At 51.9% G+C, this 25,148-nt stretch overlaps 6 protein-coding genes across 6 annotated transcripts; all 6 read right to left on the bottom strand.

The window, feature by feature from the left end:
* Positions 1–2,348: 2,348 nt before the first annotated feature.
* On the bottom strand, positions 2,349–3,899 carry AYO20_08413 (hypothetical protein; the record flags this gene model as incomplete). Its single annotated transcript, XM_022646690.1, has 1 exon — positions 2,349–3,899. The coding sequence occupies one exon, from the start codon at positions 3,897–3,899 to the stop codon at positions 2,349–2,351; it is 1,551 nt and encodes a 516-aa protein (XP_022497328.1).
* A 1,499-nt stretch (positions 3,900–5,398) lies between these two features.
* On the bottom strand, positions 5,399–6,120 carry AYO20_08412 (hypothetical protein; the record flags this gene model as incomplete). Its single annotated transcript, XM_022646689.1, has 2 exons — positions 5,399–5,795; positions 5,846–6,120. The coding sequence occupies 2 exons, from the start codon at positions 6,118–6,120 to the stop codon at positions 5,399–5,401; spliced, it is 672 nt and encodes a 223-aa protein (XP_022497327.1).
* A 4,469-nt stretch (positions 6,121–10,589) lies between these two features.
* Positions 10,590–12,413, bottom strand: AYO20_08411 (hypothetical protein; the record flags this gene model as incomplete). Its single annotated transcript, XM_022646688.1, has 1 exon — positions 10,590–12,413. One exon carries the CDS (start codon positions 12,411–12,413, stop codon positions 10,590–10,592), a length of 1,824 nt encoding a protein of 607 aa, XP_022497326.1.
* A 4,297-nt stretch (positions 12,414–16,710) lies between these two features.
* Positions 16,711–17,175, bottom strand: AYO20_08410 (hypothetical protein; the record flags this gene model as incomplete). Its single annotated transcript, XM_022646687.1, has 1 exon — positions 16,711–17,175. One exon carries the CDS (start codon positions 17,173–17,175, stop codon positions 16,711–16,713), a length of 465 nt encoding a protein of 154 aa, XP_022497325.1.
* A 409-nt stretch (positions 17,176–17,584) lies between these two features.
* On the bottom strand, positions 17,585–18,159 carry AYO20_08409 (hypothetical protein; the record flags this gene model as incomplete). Its single annotated transcript, XM_022646686.1, has 2 exons — positions 17,585–18,053; positions 18,095–18,159. The coding sequence occupies 2 exons, from the start codon at positions 18,157–18,159 to the stop codon at positions 17,585–17,587; spliced, it is 534 nt and encodes a 177-aa protein (XP_022497324.1).
* Positions 18,160–18,680: 521 nt separating this feature from the next.
* On the bottom strand, positions 18,681–19,481 carry AYO20_08408 (hypothetical protein; the record flags this gene model as incomplete). The annotated part of the gene is made up of 1 exon (XM_022646685.1): positions 18,681–19,481. One exon carries the CDS (start codon positions 19,479–19,481, stop codon positions 18,681–18,683), a length of 801 nt encoding a protein of 266 aa, XP_022497323.1.
* Between the last annotated feature and the right edge of the window lie 5,667 nt (positions 19,482–25,148).

The following is a 25,148-nucleotide window of genomic DNA, read 5'->3' as shown; positions in this document are numbered from 1 at the left end:
GATTCTAGCCCTACAATATTACTATAATAAATAGTAGTATTACTATCCGTAGCTACGACTTATAGTAGGTAATACCTCTTATAAACGTAAGTTAGTTCGTAAATGTAGATTATAGATTTATATAGATAGCTAAGGTCGTCCGAGTCTGGAGGATGCTCGTACTCCTGGAGGTTTAATTGGCCGGGGAGAACGAGCTATTAAACGAGAAAAGATGGCAGGGCTACATGCCGCGTCCTATCGTTACTCGACGTGGCTGATGCCGAGGTCTATAGAGTTTCCGAAAGGTTTGACACTGACGCCCGGATGCCTGGAAGCCCTTTTGGTCGGGGATATCCTGCGGCCTACCGAGAAGGACACAATAGGGAAGGGGCACTTGCATGGACTTTCTCCAGAGACTAGGAAGATCAGTCAGGAGGTGGCTCCGCCGCGGGTAATCAGAACCGTCCCTCACGAAGCCTGGCAGGCAAAACCTTGTCACATTCCGCGAGCCTTAAGAGCAAAAGGTGATCGAACTGGTTGAAGACCGCGTCAGAAAAGGTGTTTTCGAAGCGTGCCATAGGCTGTATCAGAACCTATTCTTCCCGGTTAGGAAGAAGAAGGCTGGAGAATTTCGCATCGTCAATGCTGCCATGAACATCAATCGGGTGACCATTCGCGATGCAAACTTACAGCCGTCCTCGGACGAAAATCTCTGAGGAATTTGCCGGCATGTACATTCTGAGCCTGATTGATTGATTCTCGGGATACGATCAAGTTGAGCTTACTGTCGAGTGTCGAGACATGACGGCCTTTCAGACACCATTGGGGGTCATGAGGTAGACAACATTACCTCAAGGTGCGACGAATTTGGTGGCACAGTTTACAAGGATTTCGAATAAAGTACTGGCAGCGCAAATTCCTCATGCCGCACGAAGATTTGTGGACGATATCGCAGTTAAAGGGCCGAAGATAGACTTCTTCAAGGAGGAAATCATACCTAGCGTTCGTCGCTTTGTGCTCAAACCTTGACCAAGTGGTCTGTGATATCGAGAGAGCGGGAGCAACGGTGATAGGAGAAAAGTCTCAGTTCTGCATGGGAGGAATCAAGATTGTTGGAGGTGTCTGCGACAGGGAAGGCCGGCATCCTGATGCGTCGAAAGTTGAAAAGATCTTGACGTGGCCGCCGGGCTGATCATTCTTGCTTTCGACGCGAGCTTGAGAGGTTGGGGTGCTGTTTTGATGAAGTTAGCAAGAGATTCGAAACATCGACATCCCGTGCAGTATGAGAGTGGGCTCTGGTCGAAGGCTGAGGCGGGATACGATGCGGGCATGCGAGAATGCCGCGCCCTGCTGAAAGCGCTCAAGTAGTTCAAGATATGGCTACATGGTGTGACATTTGTGGTGGAAACTGATGCGTTGAATCTTTCGGCACAATTTAATCGATCGGCAACGGATTTGTAAATACCTGGAGCGTTGGTCACGCAATGGTTGGCATGGATCAGGTTGTTTGACTTCGAAGTCAGGCACGTTCCAGGTGTGAAGAATGTTGCTGCGGATGCGTTGTCGCGTAGGCCAGGGACGATCGACGACGTCCGTGGAATCGCGCATAACAGCAGTGTAATGGTGTCGAAATTCCTGTGGGAGGATGTGATCTGTCGACATGGCATCTTCAGGAGTTTGCTTGTTGATGGTGACCCTGAAAACAAGGACATGACTATCAAGTTGACAGAGGAGTAATGCATCAAGAGAGTGGTAATCTCACCATACCATCCTCAGGCTAATGGCTTGGTTGAGGTGGGACACCGAGCAGCTGCTGATGCCCGGGTAAAGACCTATAAGCATCCCGCTCGGAAAGAATAGATGGATCACCTTCATGCTGGGCTGTGGGCAGACCGGACGACAGTCGAGGCCAGCACTGGTTTCACCCCATATGAATTGGAGTATTAAGATCGCCCTGTTTTGCCTATTGAGTTGGAAGTGTCGACCTGGCATGTTCTTTCATGGGAACAGACACATACATCCGCTGAGTTGGTGGCAATGCGGGCGCGAGCGATCGAACGAAGAGAGGATTATCCACAATATTATTACATTCTGGGAACCGTTTCTATTTCTCTATTTCTATTTCTGTAGTTCAATTTTTTATTTTTTATTTTTTCGTTTCTGGTGCGGGTGATTGTGAGTAAGAAAGGAAAATGTAAGTCTTTCGGGTGAATAGTAATAGAGACATCAGATATACTAATGTAAGACGATCTAAGACAAAGAAAACCGTACACGCCCATCTTCCTCCTAAACTCGCATCCTTACCCTCTGGAGCTGACCCAAAGGTCATGATATCTGATCCAGCCTTCGCTCCCCTTACCCCGGCTGCCCTAGGCCTTGCCCGTGTGGGGGACCTGCTGCTGCTGCTGCTGCTGCTGCACCGCCGCCTGACTCGTGCCGCTCACGTTGATCCGTAGATTTGCGCCTGGTCGTAAGATCTTCCGCACCTCCTCAAGAGACGGAAGTTCGACGCTCTCACCATTGGTGCACAGGGGGAACTCGCCGTACTTGTCGTCCTCGCTCATCTTCATCTCATCAATGTTTTTGAGGTGGGGATTGAGGATCTTCTTGAACAAGATCTCGCTCGGGCCGAATTCGGCGAGACGATCTTCGTCGACCGAGACCATGTCGTTGATGTCCCTGACGCCCTCGAACTTGTTGTCGATCTTCTTGAAATGGCGCACCTTGTCGGCCTCCATGTACCCGGTAAAGGCCACCGTCTCGACACAAAAGAGGTCGGTTTTGCCCGCTTTGGAGCTCATGTCCGACCCGATGTCATTGAACTCCTGACACTGGATGATGGCTTCCCTCTCCGATTCCGTGATGGTAGACCCCACCAGGAGTATGACCGTGGTCGGCCTGGCGTGATCTTTCCGCTCGAGTTCACGTTTGAAGGCTTCGATTTCCCTCTTGTACGTGAAGCTGACGTTGCTGAGGTTTTTCGGCTGTTCGGCCGACGCCTCCTTGGCCATGTCGTAAAAGCCCGAGAGCTGTTCCATCTGGAAATCACGCAGCTCGTGTCCGGCCCAGTACGGCGACTGTCGGTCTCGGACTTCGGCCAGCAGCCTGATGTGCTTGTCGGAAGAGGTCTGCTGGCTGATGTAATTGCCACTCGTCCCAGACGTAGAAGTGCGCTGCGTTTGTGGCTGCCTGTTGCTGGCCTTCCTGCTGGAACCTTTGAACCGTCCATCGTCAATGTCATTACAATCGCTGCTCGTCTGCGTCGGCTCAGGCTGTAGCTGATCAAGCTTGTTCACCCATTCGTCCAGCTTCATCTCAACCAATGCCGGATGGGTTCTCGCGATATCGCAGGCGGCTTCCCAGTTTCTTGTCTTCCACACGTCGCGCAGAGCTTCAGCCTTTTCGCAGTCGGACTTCCCAAGATTCGGGCTTTCTATGTTGTTGCGGCTCATGAAACAGATTTCCATGTCGCACTTCATGGCTTTCCCAACGAGGGCGAGCTGGTGGAGCATGAGCTCTATGGCTCGCTGGGTCACCGGTTGCAGGGTGTCGTTGTCGTCGGCCCAGACTATATAGCGCCGGTGTGCAAGGTTCTGGAAAGCATTGGTGGTGCCGTTGCCCCCGAGTTCGCGACCTCGTCTAAAGGTTTCGAGAATGAGCTGGGCCGAGGGTGCTAGATTGGAGACACCATAGCTGGGTGGCATGTCTGAGGCGTTGGTGGCCCTTTTTTCCGCTGGCATAACAATGCGATAGTCGACGACGTGCGGGCTGGGCCTCCCCGAAATTTGCCTCCTTCTCGTAGCGGCCTCTTCCTCGGGATGATTGGAGAAATCGGGATGCTGAGAACGAATAATGTCATCGCCGTTCTTGGCCTTGGGCTTGGACCCAGAGCTGCCGATGTTGAAACAGAGAAAACGCATGCTGACGAGGATTGACAGTGTATGATGTGGGAAGAGGAGCAAGTGCTAACAAAGTGGAACAAGAACGGACAGTGATGAGGAGTCTTGGGATCCGGTTCTCGGGATTTTGGAGGTGGACTTGCCTTGGGTATTTATGTGTACGCATGTTCCCCCTATGAGGAGTCCAAGAGGCGAATGTGGAGACCAAGAAGCTCATAGCGTACGGAGACGCCTGGTGGAAACCACGCACGTACGGAGTACGATGCTGCATCCTGCATACCCTTGATCCCAAGCATACCCAACAGGGCGGAGTGGCTCGTGTTGAGATGTGATTGGTCAATTTCAAACGCGACTTGGGCCGCGGGAGAACGCGACCGTGGCACGAGTGACTCATTCCACGGGGGTTGGGCCAATCACCCAGCCTTTTCAGGGATATTCGCGCCCTGTTTCACACCGACAGCCTTGGCAACTGTCCGGCAACTGAATGTGAGTGGCTGTGAGGGGCCCGGGGAGAAAGACGCCTTGCGGTTGCCTTTGTTTACCTTATACTGTGTCGTCGGCTTACTTTTGCAACGGGGATGACGTGTCATGATCGTAGCCTAGAATTCTGTTGCCATTGCAATACACAGTCCCTCGTTGTGGAGCTGTTTCAAGGCCACACCTCTGTTCGGCCTGCCAGGGTCAACCAAATCCAAGGCCCGAGGCGGTGTAGAATCACTGAGCCGCCGTGGAACCCAGCCTTGTTGCTGACACGGTGCTTGTCATGCCCGATGTTCCGGGCCTCCCGCCCTGGCTCGCTCGCCTTTCAGTGAACGACGATCGGGTCGTGGGGCGTGTTAGGTCCGGGGTCCCTGACGAGGAAAGAGCTTCGGTATTGCCTCTTTCTACAGCCACTCTGGGTTGGTCTGGCGGCTGGCGGTTGGCAGACAGGCACTAGGGCGCTCTGGGACGTAGAACTAGGCAAACTTCCCGTGGAGGCCGACGGGGCCATCTATGATGATGGCGCGCCAGGCGGAGCTCCGCAGCTTCCGTTCCGATGTCCCGATCTTTGGCCGCAAGGAGGCCATTGTGCACCCTGATTGTCGAGACAGCAGAGGCCTTAAAGGCTAAGTCATGTTCTAGTATAGATTGCGCTTTGCGGGGGCTCTGGTAGTACACTCGTATCATCGACTCATCGTCGGCGACTCGACGTCGCTAGCATTGCGAGTTGTTTTGGAACATGGAAACGACATTGTCCACATGGACGTTAGAATGTAAAGAAAGCTATTGCAATTGTCCAAGGTAAGTGTCCAGGGTAGGTAATTATCTCTTTTCCCTCAAGATGCACGGACACCTGGAATGCCTGCCATATCTACGTTTTCGCAGACCGACGCATCAATACCCCCTCAGGTAATATATGTCATTAAGGTCATAGATTACACGGGGGTACGGGGTCGACCTTTACTCTATGACAATGCTTACATTACCCTATACGCAGTTGGGTAGTGCATATGCGACCAGATTGCACCACTACTTGTTGCTCATCGCTTGAAGATAGTCAGTTCTTCGAGAGCTAGGCGGCAGAACAATAGCTCGAGAAATGGAACCCAAGTCCCTGTGGCCGACACCTGCCAGGCACCAGGGTCAGGGACTTCATCGCGTGCGGACCCTTCTACACGGCGACAGGCAATAAACCGCCGTGGGCGATATGGGTAGCCTAGCCAATTAGAGGAGTCTGGTTCGGGATCCAAAGCAGCGAGTATGTCGAAGGCTCCGCGATTGCGCGTCCGTTCCTGGGTGGCTCTGCGTGGCATGCCGGCTTCCAGTAGCTGTATCGTGGTCATGATGAGCGCCGCCCAAACGGGTTTGCCTTGCTTCTCCAACCTGGGGGTTAATGCCAGAATGTTGCTTTCGGTCCGAAGGGATAATGAGGAACTGCTGGAGAGCCATTGCCAATTCAATTCCCGCGAGCCAGAGACCAGGGTTACGGGAAGCGACGGAGCGGAGAGCTCGGAGCAGCGCCCGCAGTAGTGCAATGCTGAGAGCTGGTAACTCGAGATTTCTTGGGACACGCGGTTCCGAGGCCCCGAACTTTCGTTTTGGTGACGAGGACGAGAGCAGGGTCGACACGAGGCTCCTTTACGATCTCGTTCGTATGCGGCGATGGCTCTTGTGACTTTCTTGGAGTACGGATATGTGATTCGCCGCCGTCCACTCTCAACAACTCGTGTCTATTCAGTAACTCCTGCTGTCCATGAGCCATGATGTCCCTCTGAGCCCTCGTGAGGACGTTACAAGGCTTGTCGCTCTCCTTCACGGCGGCTGAAGCGTACGCCTCCTTGCACGCGACATTAGCGGCGACTGCGCGGAGTCCGACCGTTTTGGTTGGACAGACGAAGCCGGAGAGCCGTGTGTAATAGCGTAATCTTCAGTTGATCTCGGATAAGGCGTGATGGTTCCGGAGTCTGAGTATGTGATTGGCGAGGCGTGATGGGTCTGGAATCTCTCTTTGGTAAGAATTCCTAATACGGATGCTGAGGTCCCTAGAAGGGAAGTCGGTGTCTTTTCGTATCCCAGCAAAAGGGAAAGGTTGCCTTTTTTCTTGGCATACGGTACATCCTCATGTGTTGGCCTTGAATCATGACCCACCTGGGCTTTGCCGTACTCCCGTTCGAGGCTGCGACGTCTAACAGTCCCGCGACGACTGATGCACCCTCGATCGCTGGTGATTATATCGTATTGGCCCAAAAATGGCCGACTGCAGGTAGGCTCCGCCCGACTTAAACACATCCACACAGGTAGGATGGCGATACGACCGGTGCTGCCAATCCTGCTCCTTTATTACAGATGTTGCCGTAGCGTTAGAGGATACGTAACGGGACTCCAGCCCGCGTCTTGGATGATCCCGAGAATTATCCTCGTTCGTCAACTTCCTACGAGAATGCATCTGTACCTGAAGTATAGGTCGGGTCCAGTTCAGACGCCTTTGATCTGGAGCGTAGGATTCTCGACATAGCCGCACCAAATCTGGGCACGGCTTTCTTCAATACTATGTCGCCCCATCTCGATGACACAGCTATGCTTGTGCGACATGGGCCAACCACATCTCCCGTTAAGACCACGCATCACGACGCGGAGTCATAATCGCTGCAGCTTGATGATTGGCTTGGGACAACGACTAGCCTAGGACGATGATTAGCTTCGAACGATGACAGCCATAACGAGATGATTAGCTCAGGACCCCTACAGTTTCCGTACCTTGCCAATTACTACTGCCCAGAATTGCAAGGGTGTGAGTGGGACCACTCGCAGCCTACCTGACATCCCCTTCGGCGTTCTCACATCGGGTCATCAACATGGCCGAAGTGGCTTGGGAGATTGCGGGCGCCATCAAAAACGGCACTAGGGATGATATTACTCCGACAGCCTTGTTGATACTCCGATAGCTACAATAAGGTTAAGGTTTTCAGATCCCCGACTCATCGCTTTGAATCCTTTCCCGTTTTTCTTGTCTTACTAAGCTTCTTTTGGCACGAATAAGCGCGCATCCATTGACGCCGGAGCGACGAAAGTCCGATTACCAGAGTGCCAACTACGTACGGAGTGCTCCTTAGAGGCGTGATGCCATTTCGTAAGAATATGAGAAGGGAAATCAAGGCTGGCTGAATTCCATTATTCTCCCCAGGACACTAGGACACGATCGGTAGCTGTGCTTCTGGTAGCAGAGATTACTAGTAGATGGTGGGTGCTATGTACGCAATATAGCCGCTGTGGCCCAGAGGAGGAAGGAGCACTGCCAAATTCAGCGAACTAGACCCAGAGGATCGATCTTCGGTCCGGAGAAGGACCTTGGGCATTGGTTCCATGATCCAGATTCTAGAAAACCCGGAGCGGGAAGAGACGCACACCGCGCACCAACATGAGGCCGGCACCAGGGTGGCCTACGGCAAGACCCGTATCTTTGTCTGCCTTCTCTCAGTTTCACTGCCTTCTCTTACCCTAGCTGCTTTTCAGCGTCCTTAATGCACTTTCGTCTTCTTTCGTCACTCTTCACGGCACTTTACCACCCTTCGCGGCATTTATCGAGTCGTACGTTATGGTTAGGGCTACGATTCGGTAATCGGTTTTGGTTCTGGATGGAGTCAGCGTATGATCACTGAGCACACTTACCGTGTTTACAAGCACCAGAAGGGTGCACACCCAGTTGCTAGTTTCCATCTTATCAAGGGAATTTCGAAAGGATTCAGCCCCAACGAGAGTCGACGCGTGAAAATCAAGTCGGTGACTACACAGCTTGGTGCACGGCGTCTAAACGACTTGGTGCACACGGATCGTCTTCCCTTACTATATCACCTGGGATGTGATCTCTCTACCCTCACACCTTCAACCCCAATACCTCCTTCACGTGCTACAGCTCCCCCTCCGACCATAGATGTTCAATCCTCAGAGTCCCTGCGAGGATAATTACCGGGGGTCTGGCGACCGCAGCCACGCCCATCCCGGTGTCCGCAGTGCAGATACAGTACGACATGGTGCACAATGGCGCGGTGTATCCAGGTAATTTTGGGCCACTCCTGAAGCTCAATAACTACCCACCACTAGAACAACTGTTACTCACGCCGGACGATCATCACAGGGGCGTTACCTCGTCGTACGTGGTCGATCCGGGACCCGTCCCGAAAGTGATCGAGCAGGCACCGGTCCAGTAAGAAGTGGTCAAGCAGGAGGTTATGCAGGTTGGTGGTGATCCAACAAGCCAACAAACAGTATCGCTGACGTCGGCTGGTCAGATGTCTGAGGAGGATGAGACATCCCAAAAGTGCGAAGAATACACTGGGAGTGTCAATCAGGACACTCTCGACCATGCGCTGGTAGGTGCAGGCTCCGCGGAAGCTGTCGACAGTCTCGAACTAGTCAGTTCAGTTACCTGATCTTAGTACCTTAGCAGCGCTTCCTTCCTCATCCCGCTCTGCGTAGCTGGCACTAACAATGTTCCTCTCACAGGAGAAACGAACCCGGCTACAAACAACTTTGATATACAAGGCAGCGGAATTATTGGAAGCTGTCGAGTATTTATGGGAGTAAATCAACTTACTCCTGGCTCTTCCTTTTCCAGCATCAATATGATTTGATGACTGACGCCCTGGCACACGTACTCGCCTTCTCTGGATAGGTAGAGATATACCCTCGCAAAATCTGGCTGCCGCGACGGAGGCATCGGCGACGTTGGGAAAGACGCTTATCAGCCTTTGCCTACCGACAGGGGGTGAGGCACCCTCACTCATACGTGAGGTTCTTGTCCAGGCGGGGAACTATAGTCAGTTGGTACAGGACCGGTGCCAACATTTTAGCTAGACCTGGTCGAGATCTCTCCCCATCCGAGGTCAAGAATATTCACCGAGAGCCGAGCTGAAGGAGATGAGGACTCTACTAATAAGTATCTCCAGGACTGCGACGGTGCAAATCAATAAGGGAAGTAAACGAAACCCGGACCAGATATTTGGAGAGTGGGAGCTGAAGGAGCCAGAGAAGCTATACATCTGGACCGTAGGTGCTCTGCCCACGTTCGAACGCACCTGCTAATTGCTATGCTGAGATTCTGCGATCATCCATACTTTGCCATGGTGGGCCAGGAGTACAAGTCAAAGACCAACGCAGGCTCTGCACAGTAGACTGCGCTCGGGCTAACGGTTGACCCTCGATATTTTCGGAACCCGATATGCGGGCGTTGTGATCGTTTTCTTCTCCTGACACACTCAAAACAGAAAACATCCTGTTTGTATCGGACATCCGCATTGTAGCAGCAGCCTCTGCTGTAGGTGGTAATAGATTAGTCGACCAGCAGTACCTTCTCCGAAGTATTCTACAAGCAAGCTTTGCGAAAATTCGATTGGCTTGCGGCCCGGTGCAGCGGCTCAAGCCGGTAGGAGATTCAGGATCGGTGCTGAAGAGCGCACGCACGACCCCTGCGCCGCGGAAATTGTGCACTAAACGAACGTGACCTCACGTCAGTGGTGGACGCCAGGGATGCAAGCACGGGAAAGCTCATGTCCAATCAGTGGCCCACCGCACGTAAGCACGTGACACATGGCTCAGGAGGAAGGTCCATGCAACGAGTGGACGGCCGTATTTACATCCCGCTAAGCTTATACGTGACTACGATGATTCTCCTGACTGGGCCCCCACACAGAAACGCGTTTTATGGCGCATACTCATTAGCCCAATCGGGGGAAAATACGGTTCGATGCGCTGATTGGGTCTTCTCCGCGGTGCACTAGCCCTCTCGGGAAGGTTAGCCGAATAATTTCCACCGCGGCACACAACAAAGTCTCAGGCGCGCTCGATAGATTTCCTTGCCTAATCAATCAAGTTGTTCCACACACACTCGGCGTGGTGTGCCTGCGGGTGTAACCACTGGCGCCTGCTAGGCAGAGATCGTCCAAAACTTTCTGGCCCCATCGCGGCCCGTCTCCAGTGGTCCCTGCGCAATAAAGGGGCGGGCACACGGCACTTGAGGGATGGAGGCGGAGGGCAACTCGACGTCAGAGAGCACGTAGGGACGAGAAGGCGCAGGGTGGTCAAGAACAGAGGAAGTGCCATTCGTAGTGGTGTAGGCATACGGCCAAACATGGGGAACAAATCCAGCGTATCTCTATACCTTTTGCACCAGAAGCAATCCGTGACAACGCCACCCTCATGACCAGCTCGACCAAAGAAAAAAAACCCGCATCATCACTCCTTCCACGACTCATTTGTGTTCACCGCGTATCTTGTTCGACCATTCCCTGCGTTTCGGGCCCACATCTGATGATCTGCCATCTGTTGGTTCCTCGGCCAAGAATGTTGTTGTCTCTGATCAGCTCCGACCCCGGTGAAGTTGGACATGGGTCCGAACCACTGGGTCATCGGAGGCGTGTGCTGCGAGGTCAATGTAAATTGGTGGCTGTGAGTTTGGTAAAACGAATTGAGGTCGTCGGCCCCTTTCGTCCCCAAGTCATCCCCAGCAATGCTGCCAGGCTGAGTGGTGCTGGACGGATTGTTTTGAGCCGTCGGGAGGGGGCCATTGTCGAACACCGACAAGGCTGTAAGTGTGGCTGCGGTGGAAGTCGGGTCTGGTGCACCGTCGAGGAGGGAGTCGACGGTAGTAGGCGCTGGCGTGTGCTCCTGGTGCCCCTGTTTCTCCATCTGTTCCATGAGCTCGGCCAACTTGGTCTGCTGGTCTTCCTGCTGCGACTGCAACTTCTGATCCACCTGGGTCGTCCAGGTTGTCTGCTTTGACTCCATCTGGTTCATCTTTTTAGCCATGTGCATCACCAGCTTGCCCATCTGGGCATTTTGGCTCCTCTGCGTCATGTCGGAGACGATGAGGCCTCTCATGGCCTCCACCTGTGCCTTCAGTTCGGTCTGCGCATAACTCTCCATCGAAATCCTCCACTGCTCGAAACGGGTCCGCTCCTGCGCCTCGATCTGGATCTTCCAGCTGTTGAGACATTGCTCGAATTGCTGTATCTTCTGGGGAATTTCTGCATCCCTGGCCCTGGTTGACACGATGGCCTGGCGGAGCTCGTCCAGCAACCTACTGAACAGGGTGGACCTTTCCGACTCGACCTTGTCATGCATTTCCGTCATCTGTCGATGTCTTTCTGCCTCGAGCGCCGATTCCATCCTCGCCCGCTTGGCATCTATTTCGGCTCCCATCTTTCTCTCCGTGAGGGACATGAGTTCCTCGAGGTCGGCTTCCTTCTTCATCCGCCAGGCAAGGAGTTCTTTGTGGTCATCGGCCTTCGCGGCGTTCAGTTTTGCGGCCCTGGTCTTCGAGACCTCGTCGTTCAAGTATTGCAGATTCTCGCGCAATCGCACCGAGTGCTCAAGCTGTAGCTTGTGATGAAGATCGGATAACATCTTGGCCCACGTGGTGGATCTTTGTTCTTCGAGATCGTCGTCAATCTTCTGGATCTGCTCGGCCCGGTACTTCTGGACTTCTTCATTCGCTTCGTTCATGGCGGTCGTTTTGGGTTTTCTCGTCGTGTCGCAAAACGCCCTGCGACTGACCACATCCTCCGCTTGTTTCGACCACCTGGTCTCCATGTCCTCCAGCTGTTGCTCGAGTGCCAGCTCCCACTTGGCTCGCACTTTCGCCTTTTCGAGCTGTTTCTCAGTGTACCTTTGTCCCTCACCCGCCTGGGCGTATTCGACGAGACTGCATGGGAGGCCTCTTTCTTCGCAGGCCTGGCACTCCTCGCCGGATGCCGTCCCCTTGTTGGTGCTCTCTATTTTCAGTCCCATTTCTCTCGCCGTTTCCACCCGCACTTCACAGTGCAGGCACGCGCAGTTTTCTTTTGACCCTTGTGTCTCTCTGCCGGCATTCACGGTGATCCGAAGCGTGCATGATCGTTTGTTTCGCGGCGTCTTGTCGTTGTCGTCATCAACGGGAGCTGCGGAGCGCTTTTTCGGTGCCAAAGTTTTCTGAGGAGCCGCAGTTTTTCTTGCCGGAGCCTTTCTTTGCTTCTGCTGCTGCTGCGATGTTTGCGCAGGCGTTGTTGAGGCAGGCTCCATGGTTGTCGTCGCACTCAATCCCACAAATGTATTCGCCGACTCCGTATCCTCCTCTGACGAGGGGTCCTGGGGTATAGGATCAACTGCTCAGAATCTGCTATCAGAACAATCCACGTAGTGCCTTCGAAGAGAAATAGAGTCACCAAAAACTAGAATAACATACCTGTGGTGCCGGCATTCGTGACACCGGCAGCAACGACGGCGCTCTGATTTGTCTCATCACTCGACGGGCGATCGGTTGGTGTCAGAGAGTCGACTCGTATCGTTAGAACTGTCCGGGACACTCTGGGAGTAGAATCACATACTTGGACGTGGTAGAATGGTCAAGGCGGGAACCACTGCAAGCACTTTCATTTGGCGGATAATGGGAGATGGGGGCTGACTTGCCTCCCAATGCCGGTGGCGGCGAGGTTGATTCTGAGGGAGGTAAATGGAAGAGTGGTAATGGAAGCGTTTCAGTCGTAGAAGCGGGTAGAAGGATAGAGCGGGGGGGACATCGGTAGTCGGGAGATTAGATGTTAAATACCTCTCTTCCATCACCGACTTTCCATGGTATGAGTCATCGCCAAGTAACACATGGTCCAATCGACTGCCCCTACCCACCGCTCAGTCTCGGCTCCAAACACCCCCCCTTGCCGTACTTGATTCGGGACCACCGGGGAACAACAACATCGCGCATTAGCCCAAGCCATCCCCCACCCAAGCCCAACCACCAATTTCTGCCAACAGATCGCGCGAGCCCCGCCGGCAATCGATGCACACCGCTTCCTAGGCGGTGAGGGTGGTGACATGGTCTTCCTGGCCAAAAGTGGTCACACTAGCTGCCCTGGCGAGGGTGGTCACTCAAGACGCAGTCTTGTCCAACGCTGCGCTGGTCGAGGCCGGCACGGACGGGTTGTCCTTGAGACCATAGCAACAGAAACCAATGACCGCATCATACCAGTGTGTAAATGTGCGGGTTTGTTTGCTGTGTGCGACGCTGCAAGGATATCGGGGATGATGAAGACGGTGAGGAGAGACTGAAAGACGGATTGGGGAGCTGGGAAATTACGAGACCCCAGGAGAAACTGCACGTTTGCGGGGTAGTCGAGGGCAAGCACTCGGACCAGACTAAGAGTAACCACGGAGCGCCAAGGGTTTTGGATTAATGCAAGGGAGACTGCAGTTGCCTTGATGCCCAATCAGCGCGCGACACGGCGAGGTGCGTGCCCGAAGACGTTCGAAAGTAAGCACTAGTCTCGCCCCTAGACTGCTACACCGAACTTACGTTACAAGACCATCGCCTCATTGGTCGGTCACCTTCTCAGCTGCCCCTTTTACAGTTGGCTATTTTTAGAAATTCACGGGAGGCTCGCAGATGGCCTGTGGGCATCTGCGGGACGTTTGCAGGACATCCCTTCTTCCCCCCTGTCACCGACTTTCCCTCGCCATAGATGGGCAAATGAGCATGTAGCTCTGCTCTCACGCCCTTCGTCGTCGCGTTGTGTCACTGGAACGTTGCGCCCGATGGGGCATTGCCTTTGAGGCAAAGCTACCCTTTGGCTGCCTGTCTCAGGTCACTCATTCGTGCAAATGGACCCAAGGCTAGTTTCTATGCAATTCGCGGGAGGACCTGGGACTTTCTGACAGACAGAATGAGGGTGGAATTCCGCCAAAGGGCACCCGAAGGCAATTCCCGCCTCTGGAGGAAGACGCTAGTGGCCTCTGCAAATCTAGAACCGCGTGGTGTCTCCTGCAAGTCATTAGCCCCCATGCAAGATCGCGGCCTCGATGGTTCTCTTGTTGTCCCCTCATTCTTAACGGGTCGCTGATTGGTCCATGGCCATGGCTGCCTGGAACGTCCCAACCTCCGACCCCTCTTTCACGCTTCAGCCAGTGTCAGCCCCAAAACCCAAGAGTGGGGCTAAGCTAGCTAAGCTAAGCCAAGCCCCCTCAAGCGGCCCCCCCTTTCAACAATCATGGTGTAGAAGGAGGCCACCGAGTTTCAGGTGTACAGGTCAGGATTTGCAGCTGGAGATAGATGAAAGACCTGGCCTCCTATGCATCAGTGCCTGGTGAAGGTCATGCTTTTGTCGTCCCCCTTGATTCTGAACCTTCCTCCTTGCTTCCCGCTTGCCCTCCCCTTACCTCCCCATTTTTTTTCCCAACCCCCTTTCACGCCCGGTTTCCCGCCCCCTGCTCCAATCACTCTGACTTGAATACTCCACCAAGCCCACTCTCAGGCATTGCACGCAGTTCCATGCATTGCGAGATACACATCTGCCGTATTCTGGTTCATGTGCTTATTTACGGTTTTGCTTCTTTGTGGGTCGCGTATCGCGGTGATTGGGAGTCGCTCGTCGTTTCGGACAAGGCCGACGAATCGGTGATCAAATAAATGCCTCACTTTGGTGTTTTCAGGCGTTTTTGGTAATAGTTGAAGCCACGGACCACACGTTTACTACATGCTTCGGGGTTTGTGGCCATCATGGTGGTCGACAATTTCGGCCCCCGGCACTACGGGTGTGTACAACATTGACACCATGCAACCCTCCCTACATTCTGCGCTGCAAGCTCGAGGATACGTCGAAGGCCAACAAATGAAATAAACGGAAACAATGAAACCGGTGACAGAGAGAAAGCGAGGATGATGATTCTCGGTCGACGAGAACATGCGGGCAGAAACGGGGCTTGGGGCACGGTCCCCGAAATCCTGCTCCACTTGAGAGGACCGTGCAGCAAGGGGGTTGAGTACTATTGACACGTGTCAATTGCTCTCACGTGCCATTTGTGAGTTTGTGGATCGTCCTGGGATCGCCATCGGTCCCTCGTTCTCAACGTCTCCAGTTGGCTCAACCCTTCCCTTTACCTTTTAGGTTTGTGGCACACCTGATGGTGTTGGCAGTCCACAAGGCTCCACCATCACCGTTCAGAGTCGCCGAAGGAGGGTCTGGGCCTTGTGATGTCGCCGACTGTCCCCACCCACGAACAGCTACCGGGGTTCACTTGCTGCGCACCAACTAAGCCGATGCGAGACTTTGTGGTTATCCGGACCAAGACGGCGCTCGAGACACATCATGTGCGCTCGCAAGAAACTGCCCTCCCGACAACACGTCAGGCAAAACGCGGGCGGACGTTTTCAGAAGCACAGAGCGAAAGCTGGCGGTAACGCGCAGACAGAGGTTACGTATCCAAGGGCCAAAGTGGAGGATCTGAACACTATGGGGCGCTCTGGAGCAGGCTCCCTTCCCCGAGCTAGATGGTGTTCCGGCAGGCTCCGCGCCGAAAGGTCGAGCGCGAGGACGGGAACAAAGGACAGCGATGGCACCAAACAGTGACTGAAATTCCGATGGACGTCCGATCCGAGTGGAGGAAGCTAGAAACTGCAGACGGGCGCCCACCAGACAGAAAGGACTCTGTACGTAGACAGCCGTGAGGTACGAGTAGGCGTGGTCTTCGATGGATGCAAGAAAATGGAAGTGGCAGTTGACAATGGCAGTGGGTGAAGGTGTAGGCCTAATATGCCAGCCGATATGATGCTGGTTGCCTCAGGGATGTGATTGATAAGCCACATATGGCGCAGTGCAGTGACACGACCAAATTCGAAAGGTATTACCCTGCTAACAACAAGCGTAATGCCAATCTTTCGTATAACAAATTGATCGTCTACCTAAAACAAAACACACCTGTCGCCCCCACACGCTTAGTTGCACTTTAGTGTCCCCCTCGGGGCTTCTTTGCACCTTGTTGTCGGCATCTGTCCCCCCCGCGCCTGGGTCACGTTTTGGGGCCTCCCTTTGATTGGCCCAGCTTGGCTGGCCTTGAATGTACGTACGCAATATGGACAATATTACCTGTCGTTTTTTGCCCTGGATCGAGAACCACCGTTTCATTATTGCGGAGTCAAGCAGCACAACCGACCAGCGCAGATTTCCCGTCGCGCAGTCAGGAATCCTAGGACATGCATACACATTTTCCATTCGTGTCATGTTTGCCGCCAGCGGTAAGAGTTGCGAAGTCAGTCCTCACGGTACCGTGTATGCTTTCGCGCCGCGCCCTCCGTCTCTTTATCATCGTAGTCCTTCTCTCCTTATTACCTCCCTCATACTCTTCCGGCCCAGGCGCTATCCGATATCCGGCGCGCTGCGAGAGATATTTGGCAATGGATCTGAGATGTGTCGTAGGAGAAGTGCCTGCATGGAGCGGTAGCGCTTGATATCGGCTCGGAGAGTGGTTAGCCGACGGCGGCGAGTCTATCTATTTATCGGTGTTAGTGCTGTCGCGTGTTTATGGAGAGTCAACAATAACAAGCTCATCTTTATCGGGTCGGGTTAAGGCTGCCTTCGGGGTCCGAGTTCAGGTTCTTCACCCGTGGTGTATCTAATGACCAATCCTCCACCCTCGAAGAGCGGTTCTTCCTCGGAGACGTCGGTCCTCTGGGGCCTGTAATGACCGGGTGAGCGTATGGTGATACGACTGCACCTGCGCGGTCCATACCCGTTGCTTTCCGTCGTGGTGGCGGTGTTGATTTAGGGACTTGCGTGAATCTCCATTTGATGGGCGAGCATGGGACGGAATCGTCACCGGGTCTGGTAATCACAACTCCAGATGAAGTTCTTCGTGCGGGCATGATGCCGGCCGCACCTTGTGGCCGCGTGGATCGCCCCCGACGGCCGTAACGATGCCTTGGCTTGGCGGTCGGTTGAGATGTGGTGTTCGTGTTCCGCATCAGTGCGTCGCATGAAGGCTGGACCGCATCGAACGACCTCTCATCACTGAACATGAGAGGTGGTGGGGTCCTTGGAGTTGACGGCTGGGTGTATGGCCTCCGCTCTTGACGGGGTGGCATCACCAAACAGGGCGATCATGCTGAGTCTCGGCCGTGACGACGTGCTAGTTCTCCCATATCTACGCCCGGTTGAGATATTTCAAGCGCTCTGGATTGTTCGGTGCCCCTTTTTGGTGTGGGCTCAGCCCATGTGACCTCATATTCATTGGCCGATTTGGCAGATCACCCCTGACCCACGTCGTGGATGACTGGGCGCTACGGCCCATCTCTCACGGCCTGCACCCGCCACTGAGGCACTTCATGACCTTCTCGGTCGTGTCACGGTGACTTGAACCGCTGTTGGGCAGATTCCTCGACGTTGTTGTTCACTTGTCCGACGTCATCGCTAGTGTGCTCCGTCTTGCTATCTATGCCCCCGGAATGTGCTGGGCTCTTCGGCCATGATGGTAGAGGACTTTTCCCGATGCTGGACTCGATTCGCCGATTTCACGCCCGATCCGGGCCTTCTCTGCGCCTTCGGGGAGCGCTTCGATCGATTCATCGTCGCGGACGTGACGAGTACGCAGGCCTTTCTCGTCACGGGCTGGGGAAGGTCGAATCGAAGGGGGTCGGGGTTGGTCATCGGGAGCGCCTCGTCGGGGTCCGCTGCGTCCACATCCGTATCCGAGTTGTTCACTCCTTCGACGGCTTCTCTCTCCACCCTCGTTGGGGATGGTCGAGAACGGACCCCGTCCGACGAGGTGAGGTCATGATTCTCATCTTCGGACACCGTGACGGCCTTCTTGGAGATGGTGTCATGGTGGTTGTTGGGTGCTCGTTTCGAAGTGTAGGGTGGGCGGATGTATGGGATGCGCCGCATCGATGGGTCGGACCTGTTATGATGAGATTACCCGTCTGCGCGCCCACCACTTACCGTGCCACCACGGGCATCGCGTCGCTCGTGCCCCTTACCGCTTCGAAGAATTCTGCGAGCTTCATACAACTGCGCCGCCGATTCGATCTAGCGCGCCTGCGGATTTGTTGTGTGCCGTGGTGGGAATTATTCGGCTGACCTTCCTGATATGGTTAGGGCAACACCGTCGTGGTGGTGACCGTGAACGTGATATTGATCGCGATGTGAATCCGGAAGAAGGATTCTCCGAGATACGGTACTCTCCGGAATAATTCCCACGACTATGGTCATATCGTGTCACATGACTGTACGAGGACCGGACGAGAAACGGACACGGACGTCCGATCGCTTTCGGTGGACGAAAGCTTCGAGGAGCCGAAGAAATCCGACGAATCTATCCTACTCAAGAGAAGTCGTCACCGATCACGAGAGCCTCAAGCACTTTGAAGAGTACTGGCACACATTCGAAAAAGTACCGGTGATTTTTCAAGGATTGGTCCTCAGAGCTAAGAAATACAGGTTCCCCTTTGATGAGCGAGAGTAACGGCTACCCTCAGCTGGGAGCCTGGCCATGTCTTGGAGTTGCGCGCAGAAGACATTCGATCCCTCATTCCTGCTTTCCGCTGTCCTGCTTTCCGCTGTCCGGCATCCACTCGTCTTTCCAAGTAGCCTTCAACTTGGATACAGCACCGCATTCTCTACCATTCTTTGGATTTTGAAAACAGACATGATCATTCTGCCCATGAAAAGTAACACTCGCCTCCGAATCGTGGTGAACTTCGTTCTTGTACCAATAGCAGTAATCCACATCCAGAACCACCCCCAACGCTGAGTTCGCAGCCCGCGTTTTGACGCGGGTAGTCTTACCCGGCACCGTGTCAACCCATTTGCTAACATTTTGGCTATTGTCTTGGAACACCCGCCTGCCAATCCCTGAGAGCTCCCCGCGTCCAAATCCCTGAAGTACATTCAGGAAATATCTCGTCGATATCATTTCGTGAGGTGGGTCCTTGAGATCGTGCAGTCGCTTCAATTCCATATCGGCAAGTCTGTCGACCAGCTCTTTCAGGCCCGGATATTTGACGCCCGTTGGGGGCTGATTTTGCAGAAGCGACACCATACATGCCAGTTCCAAACTGTTCAACGGCTCTGAGGGTTCCTCCAACGAGACTCCACCCTCTAATGGCGGCTCAAAGAGGTGTTTTGACAAGATACTGGTCAGATCTTTGTCCCAAATCCGCGTACGCAATTTTTTGTCGCTCATTGAAATGTAGAAGTCCACCATCCGCGTCCGCTCAGGGCCTGACCTGTAGGTGGCAACCGTGACAGCTTTACCCCAAAATGGAATGTCGACGACTGGTTCATCGTTTGATGAGAGATCAGTAGCTGGCGAGATGGAGGATGCCATATCTAAGAGCGAAGTTAGGCTAGGAAGAGGGACGTAGGAGTGATATGAGGTTTGAAGTACCGAGTATAGAAACGAGAGAGAGAGGGAGAGATATAGAGAGAGAGAGAGAAGGGGGAAGGGCAGCAAAGAGAAAGAGTTGTTAAAGAGCAACGAATGTGCTGGTTACCATGCACCCTGCCGAAAGAGACGGTGAGTTCTGTCCTGAGGGAAAGAGGCGGTGAGCTCTGTCTTGAGGCTCTGCTTGTCTTTGCCCGGTTGACGCAGCCAATACTATTTCACCAAAAATAGGTCCCCCTCGTCTGAAATCCGCGCCTGCGCGGCGACCGGGATGTTGTCAATCTGGGCGTTACTTAGTTTCTCTGAGACAAACCCAGACAAAAGGCTGAGAAATGAGCAAGCCATCACAATTCTATTGTGTCATGAGACCTTTGACCTGCATGGTCCTTTTCTGTTACTCGCCGGCGCTATGAGTCACAAGGACTCTCTCTACACCGTCTGTCATCAATCCTTCCCTTTTTCTGGGCCAAATCATGTAGGTCTGCAACTATGTTACCATTCTTTGCCACTGGCCGGGGGGATGGGTTACACGATAGACATGCCAAGTCCCTACCTAGGTCCTTCCGATGACTCACAACCTCAGCTTGCATGTTCGTCCAGACCCTTGCATTCCCAAGTACTACGTGCGGACTCGGCTCGGGTCTCGATTGTTTTGGCCTCAGTCACCCCAGCCACCCTCTTCCTTCGTGCTCATCATACCCTGCAAAGCATGGTTGTTTGGCGGACATGGCTGCATAAACTGGTCCACTCTATGGCCATCAACCCAGCCATCTCGGTGTTCAAATGTATCACATTTGTTCGGGACCCCTCTTTGTGCCTCGTTCGGGCGCTCCTTGGTGCTGTCCCCCCTGTAGACCCTGCTTTATGCTGACCCTCCCATGTAGTGTTCCCTTTGCAATACGCCCTGCAAAGCACACTGCGGGCCATCTCTGTGTTGTTCCTCCTTGGTGCTCATGTACACTTGCAGAGAACGGTCTTTTGGTCTACCTCGACGCCCCGTCCTGACCGGTCAGCTCAAACGGGCTCATTTCCCCTCAGCTCCCATGCAGATCGACCAGGGCCAAGAGTGGAACCCCTGTAAATCACTCACAATGTCTCAAAATTGTTGAGTTTTGACACTTCATCGTATTGTCATCACTGTCAAACGCTGGCAATTTCCCAACGTTTTCAGTCTAACGTATGCCGAGCGTGTGTAACCCCTGCAAACTTGCCTCAATCTCCCTCAATCTCTCGGGTCATGACCTATACCAAGGATGCCACCCCTGTAAAATGAAGCCCAGTCCCCTACCCCCGCCCCCCGACAATCAAACCGCGCCTACTCCACTGCCTTCCAGTCCTTTTTTTTAGTTTCTTTGGCTGAGCCAGTGCCAAGACTGTGACCCCTGTAAAACGGTCTCGATTGCTGTCAATTTCCTCAGTTTCTCTGCGTTTCACGTACATTGACTAGAGCCAAGAACGTCAACCCTGCCGTGAGGCTCCATCTACATGCAGTCTGGCGTTTCCTGCCACGTTACCCTCCAATCCCAATATTGCTGACCGCGCATGCCCCCTGCGTGAGACATACCGACATTGCTCACTCTGAGGCACACCAATTTAATTTCAGGTTGTAGAGCCTCAACTGCTACCTTCTGGGCCAATCGAGACGCGCCTAGAACCCCTTCTGACAATATCTACGTGCGATTGGCGCTAATTTCTCGATCCATGTTGCCAAGCTACTCAGGCAGCTCATTTCCCTTTTGGCTTGACTCGTCATTTCCTTCTGCAGTCAGCATGCTCGGTACTTTTCCTTTAGCGATTAGTCCCAGTAGGCTCCCGCAGTAGTGACGTCAGTCCCGCTTGGCGCTTTTCCTTTAGTAGTTAGACCCCGCCGTAATGCGGACGAGTTTGCCAATCATGCTCGGTCCTTTTCCTTTAGTGATTAGTCCCCGCTGATTCCCGCTGGTTACCATAGTGTTGCCGTCTGGTCTGCCAGTCCCACCACTTCCGCTTTTGTTCATACTGAACCTATCCGACTCATACCGAGCCCATGGGTTTACCGACTGGGACTTGAGCTCTTCGTCTTGTGATGACCTTTAGTCAAGAGTAGATCTTTTCAAACCGAATGCTCAAAAGCCCGGTCCCGGGCTCAATGTCCTCTAACCTCATTAATCGGCGACATTGATAATTGGCCGAGCTCGGTGTCCGAGCTAGGTGGAGCTTGAAGCTGTTCCTACAGGAGATGCCGCCGAAGATAAGGCTGCCAAGCAAAACGAAAGTGCCGTACAAAAGTGCCGTACAATAGTGCCGTGGAGTAAAAAGGTAACACGTGGGGGCCGGTCCACGAGGGGAGAACAAAGCTACAAGATACTAGTGGCGTCGAGCGACAGGAGGATCGGCGATACAGAGCGGCTAGGTCTGGTCACGGCGTTTCAATCGACTGGCGTGGGGTGATTTGGCCTCAGCAGGCAGTAGGTTTCCAGATCACGACGTCGAAGGCTCTGAAGGGTTTCATTAGAAGGCCTATACGCTTCCTAATATCCTAGGCATCCTACCATCCTATAAGGCTTCCTCAGTGTAAATTTAGATTTTAGGGTCGTAGGTATTATAGATTAAAAGGTAAGAAGAGAAGGCTATTTATCTTATAATATACTTAAAGCCTGTCTTTATTTAAATCTATAAAGAGTCGATACTACGACTAATAGTATACGTTCATCTTCTGCGTTGTTCTCTTCCCTTCTCTAAAGTTCTCGACTCTACTATTGTATCTTAACTTAATCCTTCTATACTATTTATAAGTCTAATTTTTCTATTTCTATAATATCTTTCCACTTCTTACTATTACCTCTAAAATCCGAAATGATAATATTATGGCCTTCGTTGTCGAAACTAATAGTAAGAGTATACTATTTAATAGTAAAGATATATTAGAAACGGCCATTTCTACGATCCTAGGGCGGGCCGTATAGAGGAAGGTCTACCGGCCGCGGTAGACTAATGAAGATAAGAGTTATAAGTAGGACTAAGAGTATATATAACATATAGCTACTAAATAGGAAAGATATAATATATTAATATACCATAATGGGGAGGTTTACAGGCTGAAATAATTAGTCGAATTTACCTGTATATTATATAGGATAGTGCTCCTAATCATTAATTAGTTAGATCTCTAGTATTAGGCCTAAGATCCCCTTTTTCTTTAAGATCCACTAAGAGAATTAATTAGTCTAGGTAAGTAACTTAATTAAGGAGTTAAGTATAGTTCTCTATTAAGTTATAGAATCTATCTAATTAGGACCTTCTACACTGTTTTATTATTACTCTATAATAGCTAGGACCTCTACTACTATACCTACCGCTATACGAGTTAATACCTCTAGCTAAGAGCCTCGCCCTAGTTAGTAGTTATATATTAAAATGTATAGGTAGCTTTATAAACCCTTAAATGATCTAGAGTTTAAAACTAGCTATTTATTATAGTCGAAAGAGGTATATTTAGTAGTGTACGTTTGTTACCGAAGTCGTCTCCGAGAGATCTGTAAAGGATCTCCGCGGGGCTACTACTACTTATATATATATGTATACTACTCAATATTCTAGCTCTTAGTAAACCTAGTATCAGACCAGTTACCTAACTGGAGGGTGAATGTGTATACCATGGGATCGATGATGATAGAATAACTAGTCTATAGATAGAGATGTCAACGCTTGAAGAAGGCTTCAAGGTTGACAGGCGTGATCCCTCTTGTTATATACATGCGACAAGCCAGCGCTTGGCCGGTGGCCTAACCGGTGGCCTGATCTGAGTGTGCACTGTCACATGGTATTCGTGACACCTAGTAGGTAGAAGCTCAACTTGATTTCGTAGAAAAGGCGCTAATATTTATGTACACATGTAAATTCTCGTAGAAGTCCTACAACCTATCTATATAACTAGCCTTTACGACTTCTTATATATACGTTAGATTAATATCGATAAGAGCTATAGCTTTTATAACCTATTATATATTTATAAGGGTATATTTTACCTTAGTAAGTGATTTCGTTGATAAGAGGTTATATTTAAGTCTAGAAACTCTCCTACTTATCTATAAAGCTATAACTACGCTCCTTGTAAAAGTAGACTTTATAACCTCTTGTATTTATATAAGACTAATTTTATATCTATAAGATGGTGGACTAGCTTATTAAGGTCGTACGCTATACTCCTCGTACCCTACGACTACCGTCCTCGTACCCTATATTACCCTCTAGACTCTAGAAAATCTATATGATTTTGGGAATTAGAGTTTCATGACTTTATGAGTCTAGATTTTATATACATAAAAGAGGGGTGTACCGGTATGCTAAGGCTGGAAAACCTCGTACCCTACTAGCATCCTCTCGGAAACATCTTCTCGGAAATGTTACTTATTTACGTGAATTTGGAATTACATTAACGAGAGGGGCGGGCCGGTCTACTAGGGCTGGAGTCTCTACTACTCGTAGGATACGAGCATCCCCTAGACTTAGATAATATTAACTATCTACGTATATAAGCCTTAGGTAACGTAGCCCTTTAGTCGCCCTTTTTACTCCCTAGTGTACCCTTTTACTTCCTTACTACCTATTTACTACCCGTTAGTCCTTTTATTACCTAGAGACTCCCGTTGTTCGCACACTACTACTCGTATATCGACTACCTTTAGCTATACATACCTAGTTAGAGGGGGCTAGGAGACTTTATCTCTCACTCGCTCTTGTCTATATTACACTAGCGATGAACAGCGGCCGTTGATTTACGGGTGACGACTGTTAAGTTACGGGCGCTGTCTCTTTTTAGCGTCGGTGGTGACCGGCAAGCTAGGGGCGCTTAGTGATTCAACAGGCAGCCGCTAGAAACCGGTAAGTCGAAATTAGCTAGCGTGGAGATCGGGCGCATTTCGTCGCTCGTACCCTCTGGTTATGGCTAGTTAGGTGGGCATCAACTGGTCTGCCACTCGCTGCTCGTACCCTTCTGCTTCAGTACGAGCAGTAAGCTACGAGCAACAAGCTACGAGGCAGTGCATGTGAAACTTTTGCAGTTTTCAAGTTCGACCTGGTGGCCTTTTCTTTTCATTGGTTATTATACCTGAGTCTTGCGTGGCTGCCTTGAGCTAGTGTAGCTTGTTGCCTTCACAACCTAAACTAATCATGATAGCTAATCTAGATTTGACCGAAACAAAAGTTGTTAGCATCATTACATGATATGGGCCAGCAACGTACGAGTAGACTATTTAGTGGCGAACTAGGCTAGATTGGGGCCCTTTTGCTTCTTTTCTCTTTCCCTACTGACACCGCGAACAGGGTATAGAGTACGCTTGCCCGCCTCGCCTAGCTCCACCCTGCCTAGGTTAGTTCTCCTTATCCAAGTCTTGTCTACCTTGCCAAATCAAACTAATTGTCGTGTAAACAAGGTCGATTGAAACACAGCTATTTGAGATCCAGGACAACGTGTATCCTGGAGGACAGGTAGAACACGGCTGATTGAATTCGCGCCTCATGTTGGGTCAAGTGTGAGCGGCACCATACGAGCAGCAGTGTACGAGCGGCAGGCAAAGGTAAAGTACAACTGAGCATCTTCCATTTCCACAAAGATTAGGGGAAGGGTGC

This window comes from Fonsecaea nubica, assembly GCF_001646965.1.
Source record: "Fonsecaea nubica strain CBS 269.64 chromosome Unknown Scaff66, whole genome shotgun sequence".
NCBI lineage: Eukaryota > Fungi > Ascomycota > Eurotiomycetes > Chaetothyriales > Herpotrichiellaceae > Fonsecaea > Fonsecaea nubica.
Note: the sequence above shows the minus strand (reverse complement) of the source record. Positions and strands in the feature narration are given on the sequence as shown.